The sequence below is a fragment of the Nesoenas mayeri genome, assembly GCF_963082525.1.
Source record: "Nesoenas mayeri genome assembly, chromosome: 4".
Classification (NCBI taxonomy): Eukaryota; Metazoa; Chordata; class Aves; order Columbiformes; family Columbidae; genus Nesoenas; species Nesoenas mayeri.
In genome coordinates this window covers 69,206,495-69,227,296 of record NC_137540.1, presented here as the reverse complement: position 1 = coordinate 69,227,296, position 20,802 = coordinate 69,206,495, and the positions used below count along the sequence as shown (strand labels likewise).

The 20,802-nt window shown below is 44.6% G+C and overlaps 1 protein-coding gene across 1 annotated transcript in view; it reads left to right on the top strand.

Annotated features, from left to right (window-relative positions):
- The window catches only part of FGFR3 (fibroblast growth factor receptor 3), a gene marked incomplete at its 3' end in the record, with an annotated part of 54,888 nt that overhangs the window by 14,276 nt on the left and 19,810 nt on the right, over positions 1 to 20,802 (top strand). Inside the window, exons 2-4 of the mRNA XM_080343159.1 lie at positions 8,162 to 8,425; positions 12,591 to 12,644; positions 18,614 to 18,783. Coding sequence (XP_080199285.1) covers positions 8,162 to 8,425; positions 12,591 to 12,644; positions 18,614 to 18,783 — 488 coding nt within the window. The remainder of the gene's footprint in view (positions 1 to 8,161; positions 8,426 to 12,590; positions 12,645 to 18,613; positions 18,784 to 20,802) is intronic.

The following is a 20,802-nucleotide window of genomic DNA, read 5'->3' as shown; positions in this document are numbered from 1 at the left end:
CTTTGGTGCCTGGGAGAGCAGGAACCATCAGCATGGGCATCCTTGAGGTGCTTCAGCACAAGCCAGGAGCTCTCGTAGGACATATGGAGCAGAAGAGCCTGGGGACCTCAGCATCCTCACGCTACTGTGTCTTCACTCCACCATTCCTTGTGTTTAGGGACCATTGATGAAGAAGTGGAGGGCATTTCATACAAGTTCTTTTATTTCTGTTAAAAAAAGAAAAAATCAAGGAGTACAGAACTGTGAGATAAATAGGAGTAGTCATTGCTCCGTTGTTTTGAGTGGGGAACCAAGGAAAGTGATAGCACAGGCTGGCCAAATTTTAAGGAAAACTCCCCATCACTGCCTGTTCCTTTAAGCCAGAAAAGCTGAAGTCTGTCCTTGGGACTGGCTCTGGGCTCTCAGCAGCAACCAAAGCTTTGTGTCTCTTGGGTTTTGCATTCCCATTCTTCTTAGGTGTAGCCAGGAGACCCTTTTGATTTGTTCTCTGCTTTTAACTCCTCAGGGATTTCCAAGTGCCACAGGGAAATCCTCCTGGCCAAAGTGTTTTTGTAACTTTTTTAGCTTTGTGACGATTTATTTCTTCTTCTAACTCTCAGCATCTGAATTGGGTGATTTCAGAAAACAGTCCATTAAAAGGAGGATACTGTAGAGTCCTGATGAATCCTGTTTTCTACTTGGCCGGTGGAACAGAAAGCTAATTGCCAGTAGTAAATCCATTCAAAGGAAGGCTGGAGGGAGGGAGAAAAGCTAATATTCCTCCTTGAATGCCGTTTAATCTCTGAAACCTTTCATGCAGATGTAAATTAGGATTTGCACAACAGAGACAACAGTTGCTCATAGATAAGGCAGATTTGCAACATCTGCTTTTCCATTCTAGAAGCTCTTCCAAAGTCACTGCCGGGAATAGCCAAGCTAAACATTAGAGACTTTTTTTTTCTCTTTCCATAATCTCTTGTTTATGAAGAAAGCTGTGTATGACACAGTTATCTTTCTGCTAATTCTTTAGGAAAAAAATTTGCTTTCCTCCTAACACAGATCTAAGAAAAAAGACCCCGCCAGGTGGTAAAACATTGCAGCACACTTGTTAAGATCTTTGGAAGAAACGTTGTCTGGTAACAATTGCGTAGACTGCTGTGTGGTAATACAGTATAAACAGTTTGCATTGCATTATTATTAGGAAAGCTATTTTAAGCTTTTCCAGGAGAACTACCACCTCCTAATGCCTCCCCGCAAACACACACAATAGGTGAAAGATAAAGTGGCACCTTTAGATGATGGAGTCAAACCATTTTCGGATGTGGTTTCCTAAAGGCACGTTTCTCAGTCACAGTTTAGGCTTTTACAAAAGCACACAGATTTTTTTTGTAATTTTTGCCAAGGTGTGAGCCTCAGTAATCAGGGGAGATAACCCAGCCAAACACCATGTGGGGAAATAATGTTTCCGCAAAGCATCCCCTGCTGCTGTGATGGCCAGAGCCCCTTCTTCCTGGGATGGCTGTAGCCTGACACCGGGAAATGGCTTGACCTTGGAGGGGGAGAAAAGGGATGGAAGAGAGAAGAGAGGATGTATATTTTATATAACACTTTTATATGTATAATATTATATATACCTGAATCCTATACATAATATTATGTATGTGTATATATAAACATAACTATAAAATATATTTAATATTATATATAAAACACATAAAACTTATATTTTATGTTGTCTTATGCTGTGCCAGGCTGGTGATGTGCCCTGTGGGGTGGCAGGGTTGTGGCCAGGCAGGGATGCTCTGCCACTGGCACTGTCATAGCTGCTGCAGAAGAGAGGAAGCTTTGCCTTGCATAAAACACCACTAGAAATACAATTACAAAAAATACCCCATCAGCTCCCCACGGTGTAGTGAGGATATGCAGTGACTTTAGCTGAGCTCGCTTTGCTGTGGGGGCCGCTCCCTTGATCTTATCTGCCCTGAGAAGGCAGGTACGTGGGGAAGGAGGTGATCCCACGATCTTATCGTGCCCACCTTCCATGGGGGCTGCTGCTGGGTACAGGGCCTGGTGCTGGTTTGGTGGTTTTCAATATTCCGTCAGGGCTTGTCTGCCTCTGAGGGAGTAGGGACGTGGCAGGAGCTCATGGGGAGGTGGCACTGGGGCTGTTTGTCACCCATCCTGACTGCTTTTTAAAATAAGGCAGGTCCCAAAAGAACAGTGTTCAGCAAGAGAAGTGTTTTATTTCCCTTCTGGACAATGGAGTTTGGGCAACAGGGTTTACTCTTCAAAGAATCACAGAATGTTAGGGATTGGAAGGGGCCTCAAAATATCATCTAGTCCAATCCCCCCGCCGGAGCAGGAACACCCAGATGAGGTTACACAGGAAGGTGTCCAGGCGGGTTTGAACGTCTGCAGAGAAGGAGACTCCACAACCTCCCTGGGCAGCCTGTTCCAGGCTCTGTCACCCTCACTGTGAAGAAGTTTCTTCTCATATTTAAATGGAACCTCTTGTGTTCCAGTTTGAACCCATTGCCCCTTGTCCTATCATTGGTTGTCACCAAGAAGAACCTGGCTCCATCCTTGTGACACGCACCTTTACATATTTATAAACATTAATGAGATCACTCCTCAGTCTCCTCCAAGCTCAAGAGCCCCAGCTCCCTCAGCCTTTCCTCACACGGGAGATGCTCCACTCCCTTCATCATCTTTGTTGCCCTGCGCTGGACCCTCTCCAGCAGTTCCCTGTCCTTCTGGAACTGAGGGGCCCAGAACTGGACACAATATTCCAGGTGTGGTCTCACCAGGGCAGAGTAGAGGGGAAGCAGAACCTCTCTCAACCTACTAACCACCCCCCTTCTAACACACTCCAGGTACCATTGGCCTTCCTGGCCACAAGGGCACAGTGCTGGCTCATGGTCATCCTGCTGTCCACCAGGAACCCCCAGGTCCATCATTTTGCAGAAGTCCCGAGGTGAGATGGGGAAGTGTCCCTGTCCCACGAGCAGTGACACAGGTTGTGAGGGGTCGATAATACTGTGGACCCTATTGTTGGACACTTATTTAGAGGACATGGTGCTGGTCTAAGCCTGGAGATAGTCTGTGGGCTCTTTGCCATCATGGCATTGTTCATCCCACTGCTACTGGGGCCAGGGGAGGTTTCCATATCCCTACAGCAGTTGGCCAGTGACTCGGTAGTTGTGACCATAGTCCCCCTGGGAATGGGACACCAAACTCAACAGGAGAAAGCTCTGTCATGGTTGTTGCTCCATGATCCTATAATCCACTGTCACGGTGGATTTCATGCAATAAAATACATAGAACAATAAATGCTTTTGAATTAACCTGAAGAGAGACATGCGTTGAGTACTGCTGTCTTTCTGTTTGTTAACGTGCCAAATACAACTTGTCCAGCTTGAAAAGGGAAAAATACGATCCACTGAGAAATGAACCGCTTAGTCCATTCCACCACTGGGCTGTGAAGCAATCCTGAAAAGCCTCTTCAGCATTACTAGAGTTCAAGGTGGAGTGGGGAATATCTTACTGTTGGTACTGAATGTTGAGTGCCTTGAGCCCTCTGTGGTGGGAGTCCCCGTGGGTTTTGGTTGTGTGGTGGGATGTGCCCCGGCTGTGGGATGTGTGCTGTGGGATGTGTGGAGGAGGATGATGCTGATGGGGGAGGCATGCACCCTCCTGAGCAGTCCCTTGGGATGCTCCCAAACACTTGGATGTTTGGAAAAGCGGAATTGTGGGAAGCTATTCCAGGAGGAAAAACATAGGTGAAGAGAAATAACTAGATGGAGTGTCCTGGAGACAGGACTCAGCACCCTGTGAGGTGATTGGGGGGGCTCAAATATCCCCCATCCCACCGAGCTTCCCATGGGCACTGTGGACCTTCAGTGCCCAAGAGCAGACCCCCATGCTTTCTGCCACAGCACCTGAAAACAGTCTCTGACACTGGAAAGGGCACCAGCCAGGCTCTAGGTTGGCTTGAAGTTTTTTGGGTGGCATAAGCAGCCCAGGAATGCCCTACCACCCTCCACCTCCTCATCCTTTTGTGCTGAAAAGTAAATAACTGCGTATCCTCCTGCAGTTCTGGAGAACTGCCTGCTTTAAAACAAAAATAAAACATTTCCAAGCTCAGCCAGAAGCAAGTATTGATATCGAAGAGGAGCAGACACCTGATGGAAATACTGGCACACTTAAGCACTTGGAGCTATGAGCCACACAGAAGGTGAATTATCACTGGGATGAGCCAGGCAGCTATGAAGATGATGTAACTTATCCTTATAAGTGAATACTTGCAAAAGCATTTTAGCATTGCTGGGCCAGCTGCTCCTCACTGTGGAAGGTGCTTCCCAGCTAGTTGCTGCCTTTTTGCTCCTCTGAACAGCTTGAAAATTGCCTTTTTCTCTGTATTGTGTTTGCTACAAGCAGCGGTGATGCTGCTGCAAGTGCTGATCTCCATCAGAAGCGTCTCTTGGTGATTCCCAACTCATTACTGCTTTGGCTAAACTAATAAATGGTCGAATTTTAGTCATATCTTGGGAGCCCACAACCTAGATTGCCTCCTCCTCTCCAAGAACCCATTAAAGCTGCAAACTCATTAATCCCTGTTCTGCTGGCAGGTGACTGAGTAGATTCCTGTAACCCCTACACGAGTTAACTCCCCAGTAATTTATACCTATGTCTACTGTGGATTTTGAAAAAATGCTGTTAATGTTAGATCCCAAATGGGAGTTTCCTTTGGGAGAGCCGGGGGCAATTTTGCAACCTGATTTACAACAGAAACGCTTTAGGAAAGTTGAAAGGATGTGTGGAGATATCTGTTTGCCAGCAACGAGGATGGTTTTCTTGGGATGAAGGACTGGGATCCCGGAGATGTGTGTTCAGCCCCAGTAAAGCCAAAACCCTGTCTCCCTGCAGTGCTGCTTTGCAGTGGGAAGTTTTCTGAGTCCCTCAAAGGTGCATGTCCAGATGCAAGACCCAACCATACTGGGAGAGCTTGTCGCCTGCTCCTCTGTACTGGTTTCCCTAAGACTTAGCAATGGATGCAGGATGAAGAAGGTGGCCAAACCCTTGCCCAGGTCCCCGGGAGGGCTCAGCCTATCTGTGTTAAACCCCTCCCAAGTGCAGGCTGCATACCCAGCTCCTGCTTGGAGGTGTAGACTTCTGCAAGTCAGCCTGCTGGCTGGATGCTTGGCCTCAGAGGGGTCAAGTTCATGTCTTCTTCATGTCTTGGTGAGTCTTGTTGAGAAGGTGTTGGAAAGACCAGGCTCTTGCAGCTGGAAGGTGGGAAGGAGGTTCTGAGCTCTAGGCACCCAGTGGGAGATGTGAGGTCTGGTTCCCCACTTTGAACTCTAGCTCTTCTCAGCATGGAAATGAGACTGTCTCTGCCTTCAGATTTATCCTTGTATTTGAAAGCTACATGAGGAATAATAAGAGTAAAATTTCATTCTCCAAGGTCACAGCTCAGCAAAGTGTTTAAGCACTTTGTTGCACATATAAGCACTTTGTGGAGGTCTCCAATTTGGGTTCTGTTTCTTTTAAGCCATAAGCATATAAACTGAAATTTGAAAAACTGTTTAAAGAAGTGAGGTTAAAACCATTAGTAACATTCTCCATTTAATTCACAGCTCCGTCTTTCCAAATATTAATACCAGTTGGTAGGAATAAAATCACTAGGGCTGAACTTCGCATTTAACAGGCATCAGGATATCTGGCTGAGGAAATTGAGGGCAAAAATGCCAAGATAAAGTTGTCAGATGATGCTTCTTTCCACAGAAGAAGCTTCAGACCCCAGTCATTCTGCTCTGAGTCAAAAGTGAAGTTCCTCTTAATTTCAGTATTGCCTAATTGTGTTTTATAAAAATAGTTTGTCACTTTGTCATTAACCCAGGTTCATTATGGCTTTCAAAAAAGAGTGATTACCTTTTAAATGGTTAAAGAGTTTAGCTTATGTTTAGTCTGGGCTTGTTCCTGTTTGGTAGGTTTATGATGCAAAAGCCAAAATACACAAATCTTGATCATTTGGCAAACAGCTTGGGTGAAACTGTGTATTTTGTATGGAGGGATTGTGCAGCTGCATGGGGTTTGTTTTCCAGTAGAGTAAATTAGCAAGAGCTTCCATCAGAGTCAACAAACAAAGATCAGTACCCAGTCCTGCAAGTGTAAAGCTGTATACAGGGCTTTTTAATTGGAAGTCAAAGTTGATACCACTGAAAAAATCCTTATAGTCTAGAAGAAGGAAGAAAAATACCTGAAAGGAACAGTTAAACCAGAATATTTCTCAGCCATATTTCTCCCAAGGATTTATCCCAGTTGGGAAGAGACCATGGGTGAACACTCAATGTCACAGCAGATGCTGGTCTGATAGGAAGGAGATGCTGGAGCTCTGTCTTTTTCTTTTTACTAAAAGTATATGGTTTCAGGGGAAACTTTTTCACTAAAAAAAAACCAAAACAAAACAAAAAACCCTAAACATTTGACTGTGTTAGTACCACAAAATTCTGGCCAAAACCTAAAATATTTGACTTGGAACTGCTGCCAGGGCATCACAGGAAAGGTTCTTTGTAACTCCAATGAGTGTGGGCTTCACCTCCTGCGAGACGATACCTCCCATGAAATACCACATTTTAGGGCTCCAGGATTCTTAATTTCTACCCTGCAAGGCTATTGACTGAAATATTTTTTTATATTTTTAAATTTCCTCCAGAGTAAAACTTGCATGACAAGAAGAGAAAAGCAATATATTTTTCTCTTCTAACCTGCTCCAGCTCTTTCACATAATGGTGAAAGAGCAGCTTGAAGCCAATGCCTTGCATGTCCTCAGATATTCAGGGCTGCTGTAATTGCGTTGGTTTCACAGTCAAATTGTAATCTATGAGTATGCTTGAGTATGCTGAAATTAGGATCTCTGTCCATAGGTGATTACTATTGGAGATCAACTCAGGCCACCTGGGTTTGGATCACAGGATTAGGTTCAGCCCAGTCTATTCTGAATTACTTTTTGCTTGTGTAATTATGTGATCGTAGCATCAAGGTGTCTTTGTCATGGAACAGGATCCCCCCCGTTATACATATTGTACAAAACCAATACAACTATTATGTCTGGTGGAGTGTACGTTCTCCAAGCCGGTGCAAGCTGGAAGATACAGACAGGGCAATGCCAAGTGAAAATGTTGGTTATCATAGACAAGGTGAGGAGAATGGCAGTCTTGCAGCTGATCTAGAGGGGTTGAGGGTGGCTGTGGAGGGCTAATTCTTCTTTATTAAAGTGACATAAAGGATGAATAAACCATTCTGTGTCAAGAGTGAGTTTATATGTCACTAAAATAAGCTTGAGGACCATCAGATCCAACTGTACTTTCAACATGCCCCACGTTCCTACATGGGGAGACTCCTGAGTTTGAACCTTTCATTGTGTCATTATCCTTTGGTAAAACAAAATTCTCCAGCCTGTGGCAGGGTTCACTGTCATCACTCACGGAACAAACTGCCACAGCTGGTAGGTAGAGTGAGGAAACAGGGATTTCAGCTTTCATACACTCAGTCTTTGGTTCTGCACTTCTTTGTTGCACAGAGTAACTCCAGCAGGGAGCTAGTAATGTGTTCATTTATTTTACCCATCCCAGCCTGCATCTTCTGTCCCGCCTTCCCCTTCGCTTCCTTCAGCCCACAGGGGTTGCCTTTGGGCCACCCAGAGTCACCTGAGAAATTTGGTTTATCACCATTTCTGCTCCTTGTATCCCCTCCATGCTGGGTCTCGCAGGGGCTGTGGACAGACTCACAGGGTTAAAAAAATATCAAGATCCAGAGACTGAATTGTGGACTTTTCAGCACACACTTACTTCTGCCAAATCACCCCCGCATACATGCAACATTGGGTGTTGCAATGACCCTGTACAGAGGTCTGCGCTGCTCGTTGTGATACACCTGGTGGTGTCGCAGTGTTCTGGTCACTCCAGGGTTGAAACCATCCATGTAGATCGGCCAGAGCCCTGCCTGTGGTGTGCACAGTTCTCTTTCTGCATTACTACCTGTTTACTTCTAGCAAGGAGGAGCTCTGGGCATGTGGAAGTATCAGAAGGGCAAACATAAGATATGTTGATTTTTAAAATGCTTTTTTGTTCTCCAACACTTGCTCTTATTTACTGATTTCTGTTTCTTTCTCCCTGTGCAGAATACTTGAGGAGCGAGACCGCCTTTCTGGAAGAGTTGGTGTTTGGAAGTGGAGATACCATTGAACTTTCCTGTAACACCCAAGGCTCTTCTGTGTCTGTTTTCTGGTTTAAAGATGGTATTGGGATTGCACCTACCAACAGAACTCACATTGGACAAAAACTGTTGAAGATAATCAATGTTTCATATGATGACTCGGGGCTGTACAGTTGCAAGCCAAGGCATTCCAACGAGGTCCTGGGAAACTTTACAGTCAGAGTTACAGGTACATGCAGAAATACAGCTGTCTTGATGCTTTATTATTATTATTATGTTTTATTTTTGTCCCTCCATGTATTCAGCACTGCTGGTGCTTTGCAGAGTTAGTCTGTACTTGGTGGGTCTCTACCTCCCTGGTGACTCCTGGCAGTGATTAGACTGACAAAACAAACCCATTGAAGAATGCTTGCGTGTCCATACCAAATGTTAAACCTTGATGTTAATACTGAGAGAGACTTAGAAACAGTGCTAGTCAGATTAAACCCCAAATCCCCCTTTAACACTCAAATTGATGCAATGCTACATGTGCCTTTGAAGTCTTTTGTGAGTGAGTGAACTGTGGCTCGAGGAGGTTAAGTGACTTTTTCCACTTTATGTGACAAATCAGGAGCAAAATTGTATGTTAAAGCTAGAGGTTCTTGAAAACAGTTTTCCTCTTGTAGCTGATAAATCTCTTCCGTCCGTCCTGGTTATCAGAAATTACTAGCTTGTTTCGGAAATAGCTTATCTGTAACTGTGCAGATCTCAAATATGTGCTTCATCAAAGGTACTTATTGGGATTCATACATTGCAAACAAGTGCTGCGTTAGCAAAGCACATGGTGTTATTTGCTTGGCCATATTTTCCATGCCTAGGAGAGCAGGACAGAACAGCCACAAGCTGTCCAAGCCTGGATCACTAAACAGAGAGTGCCAGAAAAGTCTGTTGTTCCCGGATAGCTAACGGCTAACACCAAGATCATCTCCATGATTTCAGGCTGCTGCACTGGTAGATGTGAGCAGACAGAAAGGCTCCTGACCACACAGATTAAAAGCCTGCATTTTCAGAAGGATTAACCTTTTGTGGATCTCAGTTTTTGAAAACTTTCCTTTGCCCTTGCACTGTTGGAGCTTTTTTAGGCATCCCTGAAGAGTAGGTCCTTGCCTCCAAAAATTGAGTTCCCTCAAAAAATAAGGGGCTTTGTCTGAAAACCAAACACAGAGAAGTTTGTGATTGTAAATCACATCTACTCCATGAAGGGCTTTCTCGTGCCAGAAATAGGATTTTGTGTAAGTAAGAGAATCAAACCATCATGAGAATAAAAGCTTATTTCAGCAAGCCTTCAGCAACATCTGCTTTTCATTGAATGTTACTGGAGATTGCTGTGAATGCTTCAAGGTCATATCAATTAAATGGTTAAAGAAGTATTTGGCTCTTGAAAGGCTTTCTCTAACTAGGTACGATTATTGGGACTATCCAAGGAACTGCAGGTTGTTAGAAATGTTACTCTCTCTTTTTTTAAGTGACATTAAAATGCTTTTGAGTTCAAGGGGCAGCAGGGAGGCAGAAGAGGGCAGCTGGTTACACGCTCAAATGAAACAGCTGCCAGCCCCAAAAGTTTGTAAAGTGAGAAATTGTTTTTAATAGTGGAAGGGCTGATAATCCTCTGCTTTTAAATAGTTTAAGCCCCTGTATTTTTCCTCTTCTCTAATAATAGCTAATAACAGCTTAAGAACAAGCGAGTAACCTGAACCTACTTTCTGACAGCATTATGAGTCTTTGATTCTATTAGCCCACTGTCATTATCACCAAAGTGCTGGTAATGTGGGAGTCTCCGTTTTAGCTGTCAGCAGCACTTGTTTCAAACTTTGAAGCCCTGCTTTATGTGGCAATAGTGGCGCCTCTCGTATGCTCAGATATTTCTTCATAATTAGTATTGATTGCTCAGTGTGGCACTGCGGAGATGAGATAGTTATCAGAGATTTGTGGTTTGTGTTCCCACTTCTTAAAGGTAACACCAGCTATTAGCGCAGGTATCCGTTTGGGTGTTTATGTGGATGTCTAATGTTTGGGTTTGAGTTTTTGCACAAACTGGATTTTGTGCAGTGATTCGTGGTGTGCCCGGTAAGATGCTTGATGCTGAAAGTAGTACAAGGAGATGCTGGAGCTGGTATTTCAGGGTTGAAAACCAGGCTGATTAATAGCAGGGTTTGATCTCTTTAAAATGCCTCCCTTGGCAGACATGGGACTTGAACATTTTGCTAGTGCACAGAAAGAAACATACTGTCCTCTTAAAGCCTGAGCGCTTGCTGTGGATCACAAACAGAGGCTACATGCCCAAACTGATCTCCAGCCCTGTTGGCAGAAGCTCCATTTCTGCAACCATTTCATGCACAAAACAACCTTTGGATTTAGTGGCTGAGCAGCACTCCTGACACAAGCACGGACTGTACTATACTGGCAAAAAGAGCTTTCAAATACTCAAGACTGAGCTCTTCAATACAGGTGACTAAAAGAATTAAGCCCCTTTCCATTCATAATTAAAGCCCTTTTGAGAGTAGCATCTAGCAGTTCTTGCTGATGTCAATACTCATCAGCTTCTGAAAAGGATTACTATTTTAGTAAATTATTAACAAATAGCTTACAAATTTTTAGTCACCTTTAAAAAAAGGTGATGTTTTGGTAACCTCAATAGGACAGTGGTTCTGAACATGAGATATTCAGTCTTAAAACCTAAGATGAATCTCTGATCCAAAACATAAGCAAGATCGAAGACTCTTCCCTCAATCTTGTGGAATTGGTTTTGAATTGGTTTAAAAATTGATTTTGCGTCTCTGGTCGCAGTTGGTTCATTAGAAACCAGAAGTAAACTATATGGGTAACCAAATCTGAGAGTGCAGGGATGAGAATGTGCTGGTTTCCCTGTCGATGCTGGTGGAGATTTGGCTCTGTTTCTGCCTTCGCTGGGGCTTGAGTGAACTTGCTGGTTCAGCCGAAACACCTAAACATCCACTTCACTTTCAGCAAGCCCCATGGCATTTTCATCATTCTGCTGCCAGCAGGACCTCAGCTGTGGATTTGCAGTTAGATACGTGCCCCAAGTCTTCCTTGGGACTTTACCAAGGAGAAGGTACAAAGTATGATGCACCACTGCAGTATAAAGCAGGGAGATTATTCCTATGTTACTTGCTCCTGTAGTTGTTAAATATATCTGGATAGTCCTCCCAGATTCTGCAGAGAAGTAGTATTTGTTGTTACCTTTCCCCTGCCTTTTTTTTTTTCCCCTTTCTTTTTTCACCTCTGCTGAACTGGTCAGAGAACGGCAGAAAACTCAACTGCATCTTGAAATTAAGGAGGTTCTGCCTGGCTTGGTCTGAAGTAGCACTTTACATTTCTGGCCACATGTTGAACACTCATAAAGTTTCTTCTTTTCTAGCATTTAATACCAAGTTCTTTTACTGCTATCTCAGAATATAAAGGCTGGGTTGTTAGCATTTTGCCTTTATTTAAAAAAAGAAATTCCTGGAGATTATATAAAGTCAGTGATGCTAAACCTTCCAGATGCTGAATTCTACTAAATTGTGTAAACGAAATGAAACGCTAAGCTGCTATTTTATCATGGGATTTACATTTACAGTAGTTGTTTGTTGGGGGCCGGGAGGGACTGAGACTTCATTGTGGACAGCCTGGAGAAGGCAAGGTGACGGACCACATTAAGAGAAACAATTCAGGAGGTTTTGGAGAGATACAGATGGAAAATTCCCACCTGTTAACCTGTATTCAGTTACAGCCTCAAGGTGCCTCTGTAGGAGGAATATAACTGAAGGGAACAGATTCACAGAGTAGCCATCAAAATGTCGATTGAGAGAGAGCTTTGACTGCAAGGGGAGGTTTTAAAAGCTTTGGTCTGAGTGGTTGAGCAAGGAGTTAATGATGGGAGATGTAGCAGGGGTGTATTGAGTTAAAAGAAAAATGCAGGGAAAGTGAATTAGAAACGCTGACCTGTCATTTTGAGGCTTGGTGAAATAAAAAGCCTTCACAGTGAATGCTAGAGGGGGGAAAAAAAAAGAGCGGGGGAGAGCTTGTTCTGCAAATATAAACTTCCCCTTTTGGAATTGCTTTTGTATTAAAGAGAAGAGCACTTTGCACACGAGAAGTATTTGGCATTGGACCCTGGTCTCTGGTGGCAGAGCACCAGCAAACTCATGAAACCTCTCTCCCAGTTTGGAAAGCTCCCGACCAGTTATCCCTGGCCCAGCAGCCTGGGAGGGATGGGCTGGTGGAGCTGCAAGGAAAGGTAACCCCTCACTTGGATGTCCTCCCTTGCTGACACCCACTGGCAGACTGGTCGACCATGGTGTCCCTACATGTCACCCTCTTTCTCATTCACTTATTTCTCTGTCTCCTCCTAGATTCCCCTTCGTCAGGTGATGATGAAGATGACGACGATGAGTCAGAAGATACAGGTAACTTGTCTTTCTGAGATGTGGCTCCCAAGCGGAGCAGCTCATACGGGTGTTCAGACAGCAGCTCTTTTATCAGTGTTGAAATCACCGACCTTAAGATGGGGAGAACCAGCTCTCTTGACCTGGTACCATGATGGTGTTTATCTAGAAGTTTAGAAACAGCTGCTAAGGTGATATTGCTGCTATAATATCTTACAGCACCAGTAGCGTGATTTTTTATTTTTGGGAACATAATTCTGCGAATCTGGTCAGATGAGCCAGAGTTATAAACTTTCTTTGCATATAAAACCAGATTAACCCACTTACTGTTTTTTACTACACTGATGTTATACCAGTTTTATACCATTGCAAACCTTGGCCTGTTTTATTTTTAGCTAGTTTGATTTTGGTCTTTACCAGCATCTTGGCTGGAGGCAAAGCATAACGTTTTCACTAGCCAAGGGCCAAATTTACTGATGCCATAAGTGGGAGCAACCTCTTTGGCAGTACTGGCTTTTTCTTTTGCTCACATGGGGAAGGGAGCCCCCAGGATGGAGCCTCTTAGAGCTTTGACACTGATTCTCTTTCAGTCCCAGTGCTTGTTTCTTTAAGTGCAATAGCATTAATCAGGATCATTACATGCTTCGGAGGGGTTAGTGTTGTGTTTTATTATGGCCTTTATATTTCTGCAAAGCTAGCTGCCTGTGCGTATGTGTTTTTAATAAATAAACGTCTTGCATTTGAACTCTCAATCAGCTATTTACATTGGCAGAAATTCAACATGACTGGAAAATTTCTCCTGCCCATAGCTTTGGAGATGCAGGACTCTTTAAAACAGGTCTCCCACTGTAGTAAATTCATACCGCTGTGTCGTGCAGTATGTGGACAGTAATGGTGGCTTACACTGCCAGACGACCCATCGGCAGCAGTTAGTGGTTTTCTAATAGCTTCTAATTAAGCACCAGATCCTGTGAGGTGACCCGCACCTTTGCAGAGGTGCTCAGGGCTCCCAATGCCTGCAGGAGCCTGGTAGAGGCACAGGGATAGTCAGGTTTGGTCAGGATTTGTTCCTGCTGCAGAGCAGGTTCTGAAGAGCACAATTAATCTTTTTGTACTTTTTTTTAATGTGGTTTGTAGTAAACCCCATCTCTTAGCAACAGGTATCACAAAACATCAGTTGGTTTATGGTAGAGAAAGACACGTTTTTCTTCACTGAAAAGGAAAACACACTTTTTGCCACATGTATTTATAGCCTGTGTTCTGGGTCTTCTTGACTTCAAAACTGTCTCTTTTTTTAGACTTGAAGGTAACGACTGGCTTTGCTTAAAGGTCTCGTTATAAAAAGGTTGGATTCTCTTCTGCTTTAAAAGCAGTTGATCAGCTTAATGTGCCGGTGTGGTAAAACCTCATGGCATGTCGCAATGTGGATGTACTTTATGTTGCTTTGTTTGACATTAGACCCTCTGGATAACCTTCACAGCTCTTCTTTTGAGTCTGGGGAGCTGTGTTTTTAACCCTAGGACCACCAGTGCTGGGACATCCCACCGGGGACAGGGGCTGCAGGACCATCCCGGGCAGCAGGTGGACATGTAGGTGTAGCCATTGACATGTCTTATGGACAGCCCAAAGATTTGTGTCCTCCATCTCTTGTGGCAGAAACATGCCCTACTAAGGGGGTGTATGAGCCCCTGCTTGGACATCAGATGTAGCCATGGTCAGTAGCTACAGGTCAGTAGCTATTTTTTCTCTTTCATGCAAGAGAAAAATAATCGAGAGTCATTCATATCTAGGGGGAGCTAATCCATCCAGGACTGGCTCACTATGTGTTGCCATATTACACATCACTGAACAAAAACCTTGTCTGCTCTCCCCTTGCAGTGATAAGTTAATTTTCTGGCTTAATTGTCTTGTTCAAGAGAGTTTATTATCCTTATATTTATAGATAAGAGCTTGGCGAGCTGATTCTAATAACATCAGGAGTTTGAAGCAAATCTTGTTAATTCTGGGGGTTTGACCCCAAATTATTGAACAATGGGAGCTGGAAATACCAAAGCAAGAGAATGAGAGGAAATTTGCCCTCAAATGTATGAATATTTGGTGCAAAAACTCTCGGAGAGCACCAAGAGAGGCCTTCCACATGTAGTGCCTAACTCAGCAGGGAAGAAGACAGAGGAACTTCAGCAGCTTCAAATCGCCGGCCCATTTGTTGTGGCCTTGTCACAAACCGCGATCCGCCTTTGTGAAAAGAGGCTTTCCAATACCTCTGTTCTCTACAGCTGTTTTTCCCGGCCCTGAAACAAAACCAAAACTCCCTTTTCACACACTACTCTTCTGCCCCAGTGCTCCCTACCCCTCTGTATCTGTTTGTTTGGAGCCCCTGCTGCGTAGCCCCAGCACCTTCAAAGAGCCCCTATAATCTCTAATTAAATCTGGCTATGTACTTGGAGGCGTCAGCTGAGGAAATTACACAATTAGGGTTGATTCTGTCTGCCACAGAACTTTGTGGCAGCTCCTAATTGCTAAATGAGCGCTCGGCTATATTAATTATTCCAAGTATTGCTCTTGGTTTTTTTTAATTGGTCATTCCAGTCGGATGGGTGGCCAGTGTCTTTGACGAACAAAATGGACCCTTGGGCTTAGTGTTTGATGATGAGAAAGGGCCAGTGATGATGTTTGTGGGTCCCTTTTTTTTTCACACCTGCACATACAAAATCATTACTCGTAATTAATTTAGAGAGAGCGGGTCTTGAAATTTTTCCTGTTTTTCATCCTTCTTCCTTCTTCACTCCTGAAACTCCCTGGAGCTTTGCAAGCTTTGCTTGAAAAGAAGAGTTAGCAACATTTTCAACCCCTTAAAAAGCAGTAATGACAGGACTCTAGGGGCACAGCAAACTGAAAGCAGTGATGTTTTGTTCGTTGCTCCTGCAAGTGAGAACAAAGGCATCATTTTCAATGCATAGACACTTTATTCCAGTTCCAGTTTGACTTGAGAGCGATGCCGTGGTTGTTTGAATCTTGGCACATGAATCCAAAGGTGCCCAGCCCTGGCAAGCCTCAAATCGCATGGAAGAGTACCCAAACGAAGGGGAGGCTCTTGGAGAAGAAGCCGTGTCTAATTGCAGGAGGGAGGAGCAGATCCTGCCTTTGCTCCAAATGGAGAATATCCCCAGCTGGAAACTTTCCTGAGCCCCATCTTGCTCCTCTCTGATATTTGATGGCAAAATCCCGCTTGGCTTCTGTGGCAAAATTTGCAGCCAGTGGGTTGATGGGTCTCCTGTGAGATTCAAACTCATCTTTTGAGTGAGAAAACATGATGAAATGTCACACTGCAGCATATGCAGCCAATGTGGAAAAGGGAAAAACCCCCCCCAAAACACAGTGCAAGGAGGAGCCCTGTCCTGGCGGGGTGGCCATGATGCGATCTAGTTACACCCCTGTGCCATAAAATGGGATTTATTGTAGGCAGATACGTTAATCAAACAATAAACAGGTTTTTCGGCTGCCTTTCTCAGCGCCGGCGAAGGGGGACTTTTCCATCCATGCCTGGCCTTTCCCTGAACTCTCCCCTGTAGCCCCGTTACCTTCCTGTAAAGTCCCCAGGAAATCAGGGTGCGTTGCCAAAAGGAAGCGTTTGGCCAGAAAATAGCCTGTGCTTTGGAAACCAAGCACCAGATGTCTCCCAACATGGTTTCTGCAGCTCCCTCCTCTTCAGCCTTCCCAACACCACCCCAACTGATCTCCAGATTTACCCCCCTGCTGCTTCCTGGGCTTTTGCCCAGCCTTTGCTTGGTTTCTGCCCTTCCCAACCCATGCAATAGCAGCATCTTCCTTTACCGTCAAGACCTGATATTTATTTATTTAGCACCCACTCTTCTAACTTTTTTTTTTTTAAATTTCCTTTTTTTTGTGCAGTTCTGCCATTTTTCTAAGCTCAGATGTTGGAAGGTAGACAGCTACATGACGTCCCGCTTTAGCCCACATTAGCATTTGAGGCCTCTCCTGGATGTGCAGTCTGTTTACTGCAAAGTTTGTAGCTGTGATTTTGCAGGAGCATGAGAATTGCAGGGATTCCCCCTTTTGCTTTTGTTTGTGCCAGCTTTACTCCTGTTCCAGTGCCATCTCGGCAAGAAAACGGCCTTAAGCAGTTTCATTGTTCAAAAAATGAGGCGTACGCGGCATGGGTGAGCACCAGATCCCTCTGATACGTGGAGCTGACGCTGATAGGCATCACAGCATGTTGTGCAAGGCAGTGTGAGGGCAGAAGCTGGATTTCCCTCACTGGGGTGGTACCTACATGCAGGTGTCCAGCTGCAGAGGTGTGAAAGCAGATGAGACACAAGAGCGATGCATCCAACAGGGGTGTCTCCAGCAAATGAAGGGCCTCCTGGAGGTAGCTCCTGACATCCAGTTCCATAGCCAGTTGGGCTTCACAAGGAACCATGGAGAGACGATGGCATGCGGAGAGTGTTAGCGTGTGCTAAAAATTGGTGGGTGCATGGATTGCCTTGGCTGTGCTAGATGACCTTGCCTCCAAAATGCTGGGAGCTGAAATGCAGCAGGAAGCCTGCATGGGGGACACTGGAGACTTAGACTAAGGTGGGCTCATCACTGACTTACCTAGAATTGCAATGGGTTAGGTCTCATGGAGCCAAACACATTGGGGCCAAGTGTATTAGGGAGCACTGGAGAAAGCGAGCAGTTCAACTGCATGTCAGAGGGGTGCCACAGGAGGAAAAGCTTTGTACACCCTTGTAATTAAGGGGAAGCGGATTGCAGAGGCTCCAGAGCAGCACTGAGGTGAGGCCGTGGTGCTGGTTGGTGTTCCTGAGCATCCTCACCACTGCGGGAGAGGCCAGCAGCAACGCTTTCCCAACAGCTTTGGTGGCCGTCCTGTTCTCCAAGGCAGTTCTTGAAGGACCGACACCTTCAGTTTGTCTTGGCCAGAAGCACAAAGGTCTCTGCGAGCAGTGGGTTTGGGTTCTCTGTGGGTGCTTCCTCCCCATCGGGAGGAGATGCCAGTTACAGTCTTTGGCCTCCTCTTTGCTATTTTGCATTCCGAATCCTGTCTGCCCCCATCTCCTTTTGGCCTTGGTGTGGAGCAGGGAGCTGGGGGGCTGGATGTGGCCCCCAGCATGGCAGCGGAAACATCCCTCCTGCAGCTCTGCAGTGTTTCCTTAAGCAGAAATGAAAGCTTGGGAGGCTTTTTTAAAAAACTTTCTCTCTCTTTCTTCCCATTATAATGAGTTTACTGCTGCTGCTGCCTTAATTTGGAGTTAATACGTAATGTTTGTAACACAGCCAAGAAACAGCGCTGTACTTGAGGCAGATTATAAACTGTATCTCATGCTAACACTGGTGTTTTAAAACTTATCCCTGTTCAAAGGTAACATGAATCTTTAAAACTAAAATCACTTGTACTTAAAGAACATAAACATGATAAACCAGTTTGGCACTGTTTTGGTTTTTTTTCTTTCTTTCTTTCTTTCCCTTAAGGAGGCCACACTACATTTGTGCTCACTGCAATGCAAAATTTTCCAGTGTACTCAGCTAACATTTCTTCTCTGCTCCCTTACTGGCCCATGAACGTTTTTTTACAGTTCCAACATCTTTCTGCTGGTCATGCTTCTTGGCTACTATTGTCCCGAAGGTACATCTGTATCTTTTCACAGGCTGAGGCCAGATTCTCATCCCGATCTGGGATAACTCTCCCTGTTGATTTAAAAGCAGCTACTCTAGATTTATACTGGCATTACTGAAACAAGAACCTGGTCATGAACCTTTCATCACAAACCTAAAATACAAACACCCTGTCTACGTCTATGAGAGTCATTTAGCTGGAAAGCATTTCTGTGTCATTTATCTTAACTGCAGCAGGTAGCAATTTAACTGTCACTCCACACATGCCAAAGCCTCCTCAAATGCATCTGCTCACCAGCTGATATCCTCCGCGGCAGAAATGGGCCCGTTCAACTTGGTCTTTCCTTTCTCAGGTGTCCCCTTCTGGACCCGGCCAGATAAGATGGAGAAGAAGCTGCTGGCAGTTCCCGCCGCCAACACCGTTCGCTTCCGATGTCCGGCGGGTGGAAACCCAACTCCTTCCATCTACTGGCTGAAAAACGGCAAGGAGTTCAAGGGAGAGCATAGGATCGGAGGCATCAAGGTAAGACTTTGGTTTGGATCTCTGTTTAATTGTGTTTCAAGGTGCTTAACGTTGGTACATGGAAGAGCAAGATCGCAACTGTGTGGGGTTAGAGGTGTTTTCTTGCAGTTTTGAAAGCTTTTCAACACCAAAGTGTTAAAAAGGGCTGCTGTCCCTTTGAATTGAGGGGTAAATCGCTATAGGTTTGTCTGTAGTGGGACCAGGTAAAAATGGGGCTGGGTTTATGGTTTCATTGTGGACAGGGATGAGAAAGCAGGAGCAGAAACTTATGATTTCTGGATATCAGCCCAGTGTGTGGAGACATGTTAGACTGAGCCATAGCTATGCCCAGCTTTCAAGGAAAACCGACTCGGCATCCTTTGAAGGTTTAGGAAGGACCTCACCAAAGAGCTGGACTGTTGTGCTGGTGGTCATTAACATTCTTGTGGTATAAATCACTGACCCTTGGTCAAAAGTTGGATTCCCTTGTAGCCAGACTAATAGCATCTGCTCCTTGGCTGCTTTTTTCTCCCTCCTTCCTTCCTACCATAACGTGTTCTGGAAAATGCTGTGGCTTGTGTTTAGAGATAGAGCTAAGGGACACAAAACCCTACTGTACTCAGATGTTTTAATTAGCTAGAAGTTTCTATGCTACTGTATATGATGAATTATGGCAGGATTTTAACAGGAAAATCTGTTCTGCTCTGATTTTGTTGTTGTTATTAGGTTGTCCTTTTGAGTTGTTCTCCTTCCTGATTGTATTTGGGGAGAATAAAACTAGCAGCAGCTGATTATAATAAATATCTCCAGAGCAGCAATTTTTGCCTGCATTCTGCCAGCCCTGCCATATCCCTGCGCTCCTGCTATGGAGGTGATTTTTAGGAAGGCATCTTCACCAGCACTCTGAATAGCTGTGTGCTGATGCCTCCCACATCTGCGGCATTTTGGAAGGGGGCTAGGCATGCAAAGCGTGCCGGGCTCCAGAAACCAGAAAAGGATTAAAAAAAGTCTTCCCTCCCCACAGTTTTGGGCCGTTTCTTTCCTGTTAACTCAGACCTGTTCCTGAAAGAGCCTTTTGTGATTGCTTCAGTGAAGCCTTTGAAGCTCCTTCCTCAGCCCTGTCCCTGCTCCAGCCTGGAGGAGGCTTGAGGACACGCTCAGGTTTAGAACTTCTAAAAAGTTAAGGAGAAAAAAGAAGCGAGGAAGAAACTGCTGTGGGTAAACAGCCTTTTGGCAGATAACATTCGCAGAGCACAAGCATCTTTTACTAATTGCAGGCTGTAAGGATCATCATCATCATTTTCAGGCTTGCGTGTGCTGTTCGAGCGGCTTTTTACAAAACTATGTGACATCAGCTGCACTAAATTATGCTTGCAGAATAAAATCTGAAGCTGAAAGCAATTCCCCTACCCACTTCCCAGTGGTTTTAATCTATCCTTGAGTTTAAATTGACACGTTTCATCCTCTGCAACACGGTAGTGAGTCTTTGGCATCATTGTGCTTTGTTTCTCTAGGGGCATCTTCCAGCAACAAGCTGATGCTTAAAGAGCTATTGAAGGCAATGTCAGGCCAATTACAGCAAGATTGGTTTAAGCTCTCTATCTGTCTAGGTGTAGTTCTTTTTCCCTTTCTTGTTATAAAGACATCTTTCTCTCTTTGTAATTTTCCTTCCCTAATTTGCTTGCTTTTGCTTTTGAGCCGTAGTTAGATGTAAGTAGTGTAATGTAAATCTCATCCACTATAAATATACTGATGGATATCAGCTGAGATTTTAGCCAGAAAAGAAGGGATTGAAAACATGCTGAGTATCTCATATATTTAAGATTTAAATTCCCTGTTACAACTTAGCTTCATAACAGGATTAAGCAGCTTGAAAAGAATGGGCAAGATCCAGTTCTGGCAGAGATTGGTTGGCTTACTTCATCTCTTAACCCAGAAATCCTTGAGCTGGGAATGTTCTCGTTTGTTCTCAGCGTGTGGAAGAGTTTAAACATTGATTGCGAAAGGTCTGTGGTCAGCAGATGAAAGGTGACCACTCTT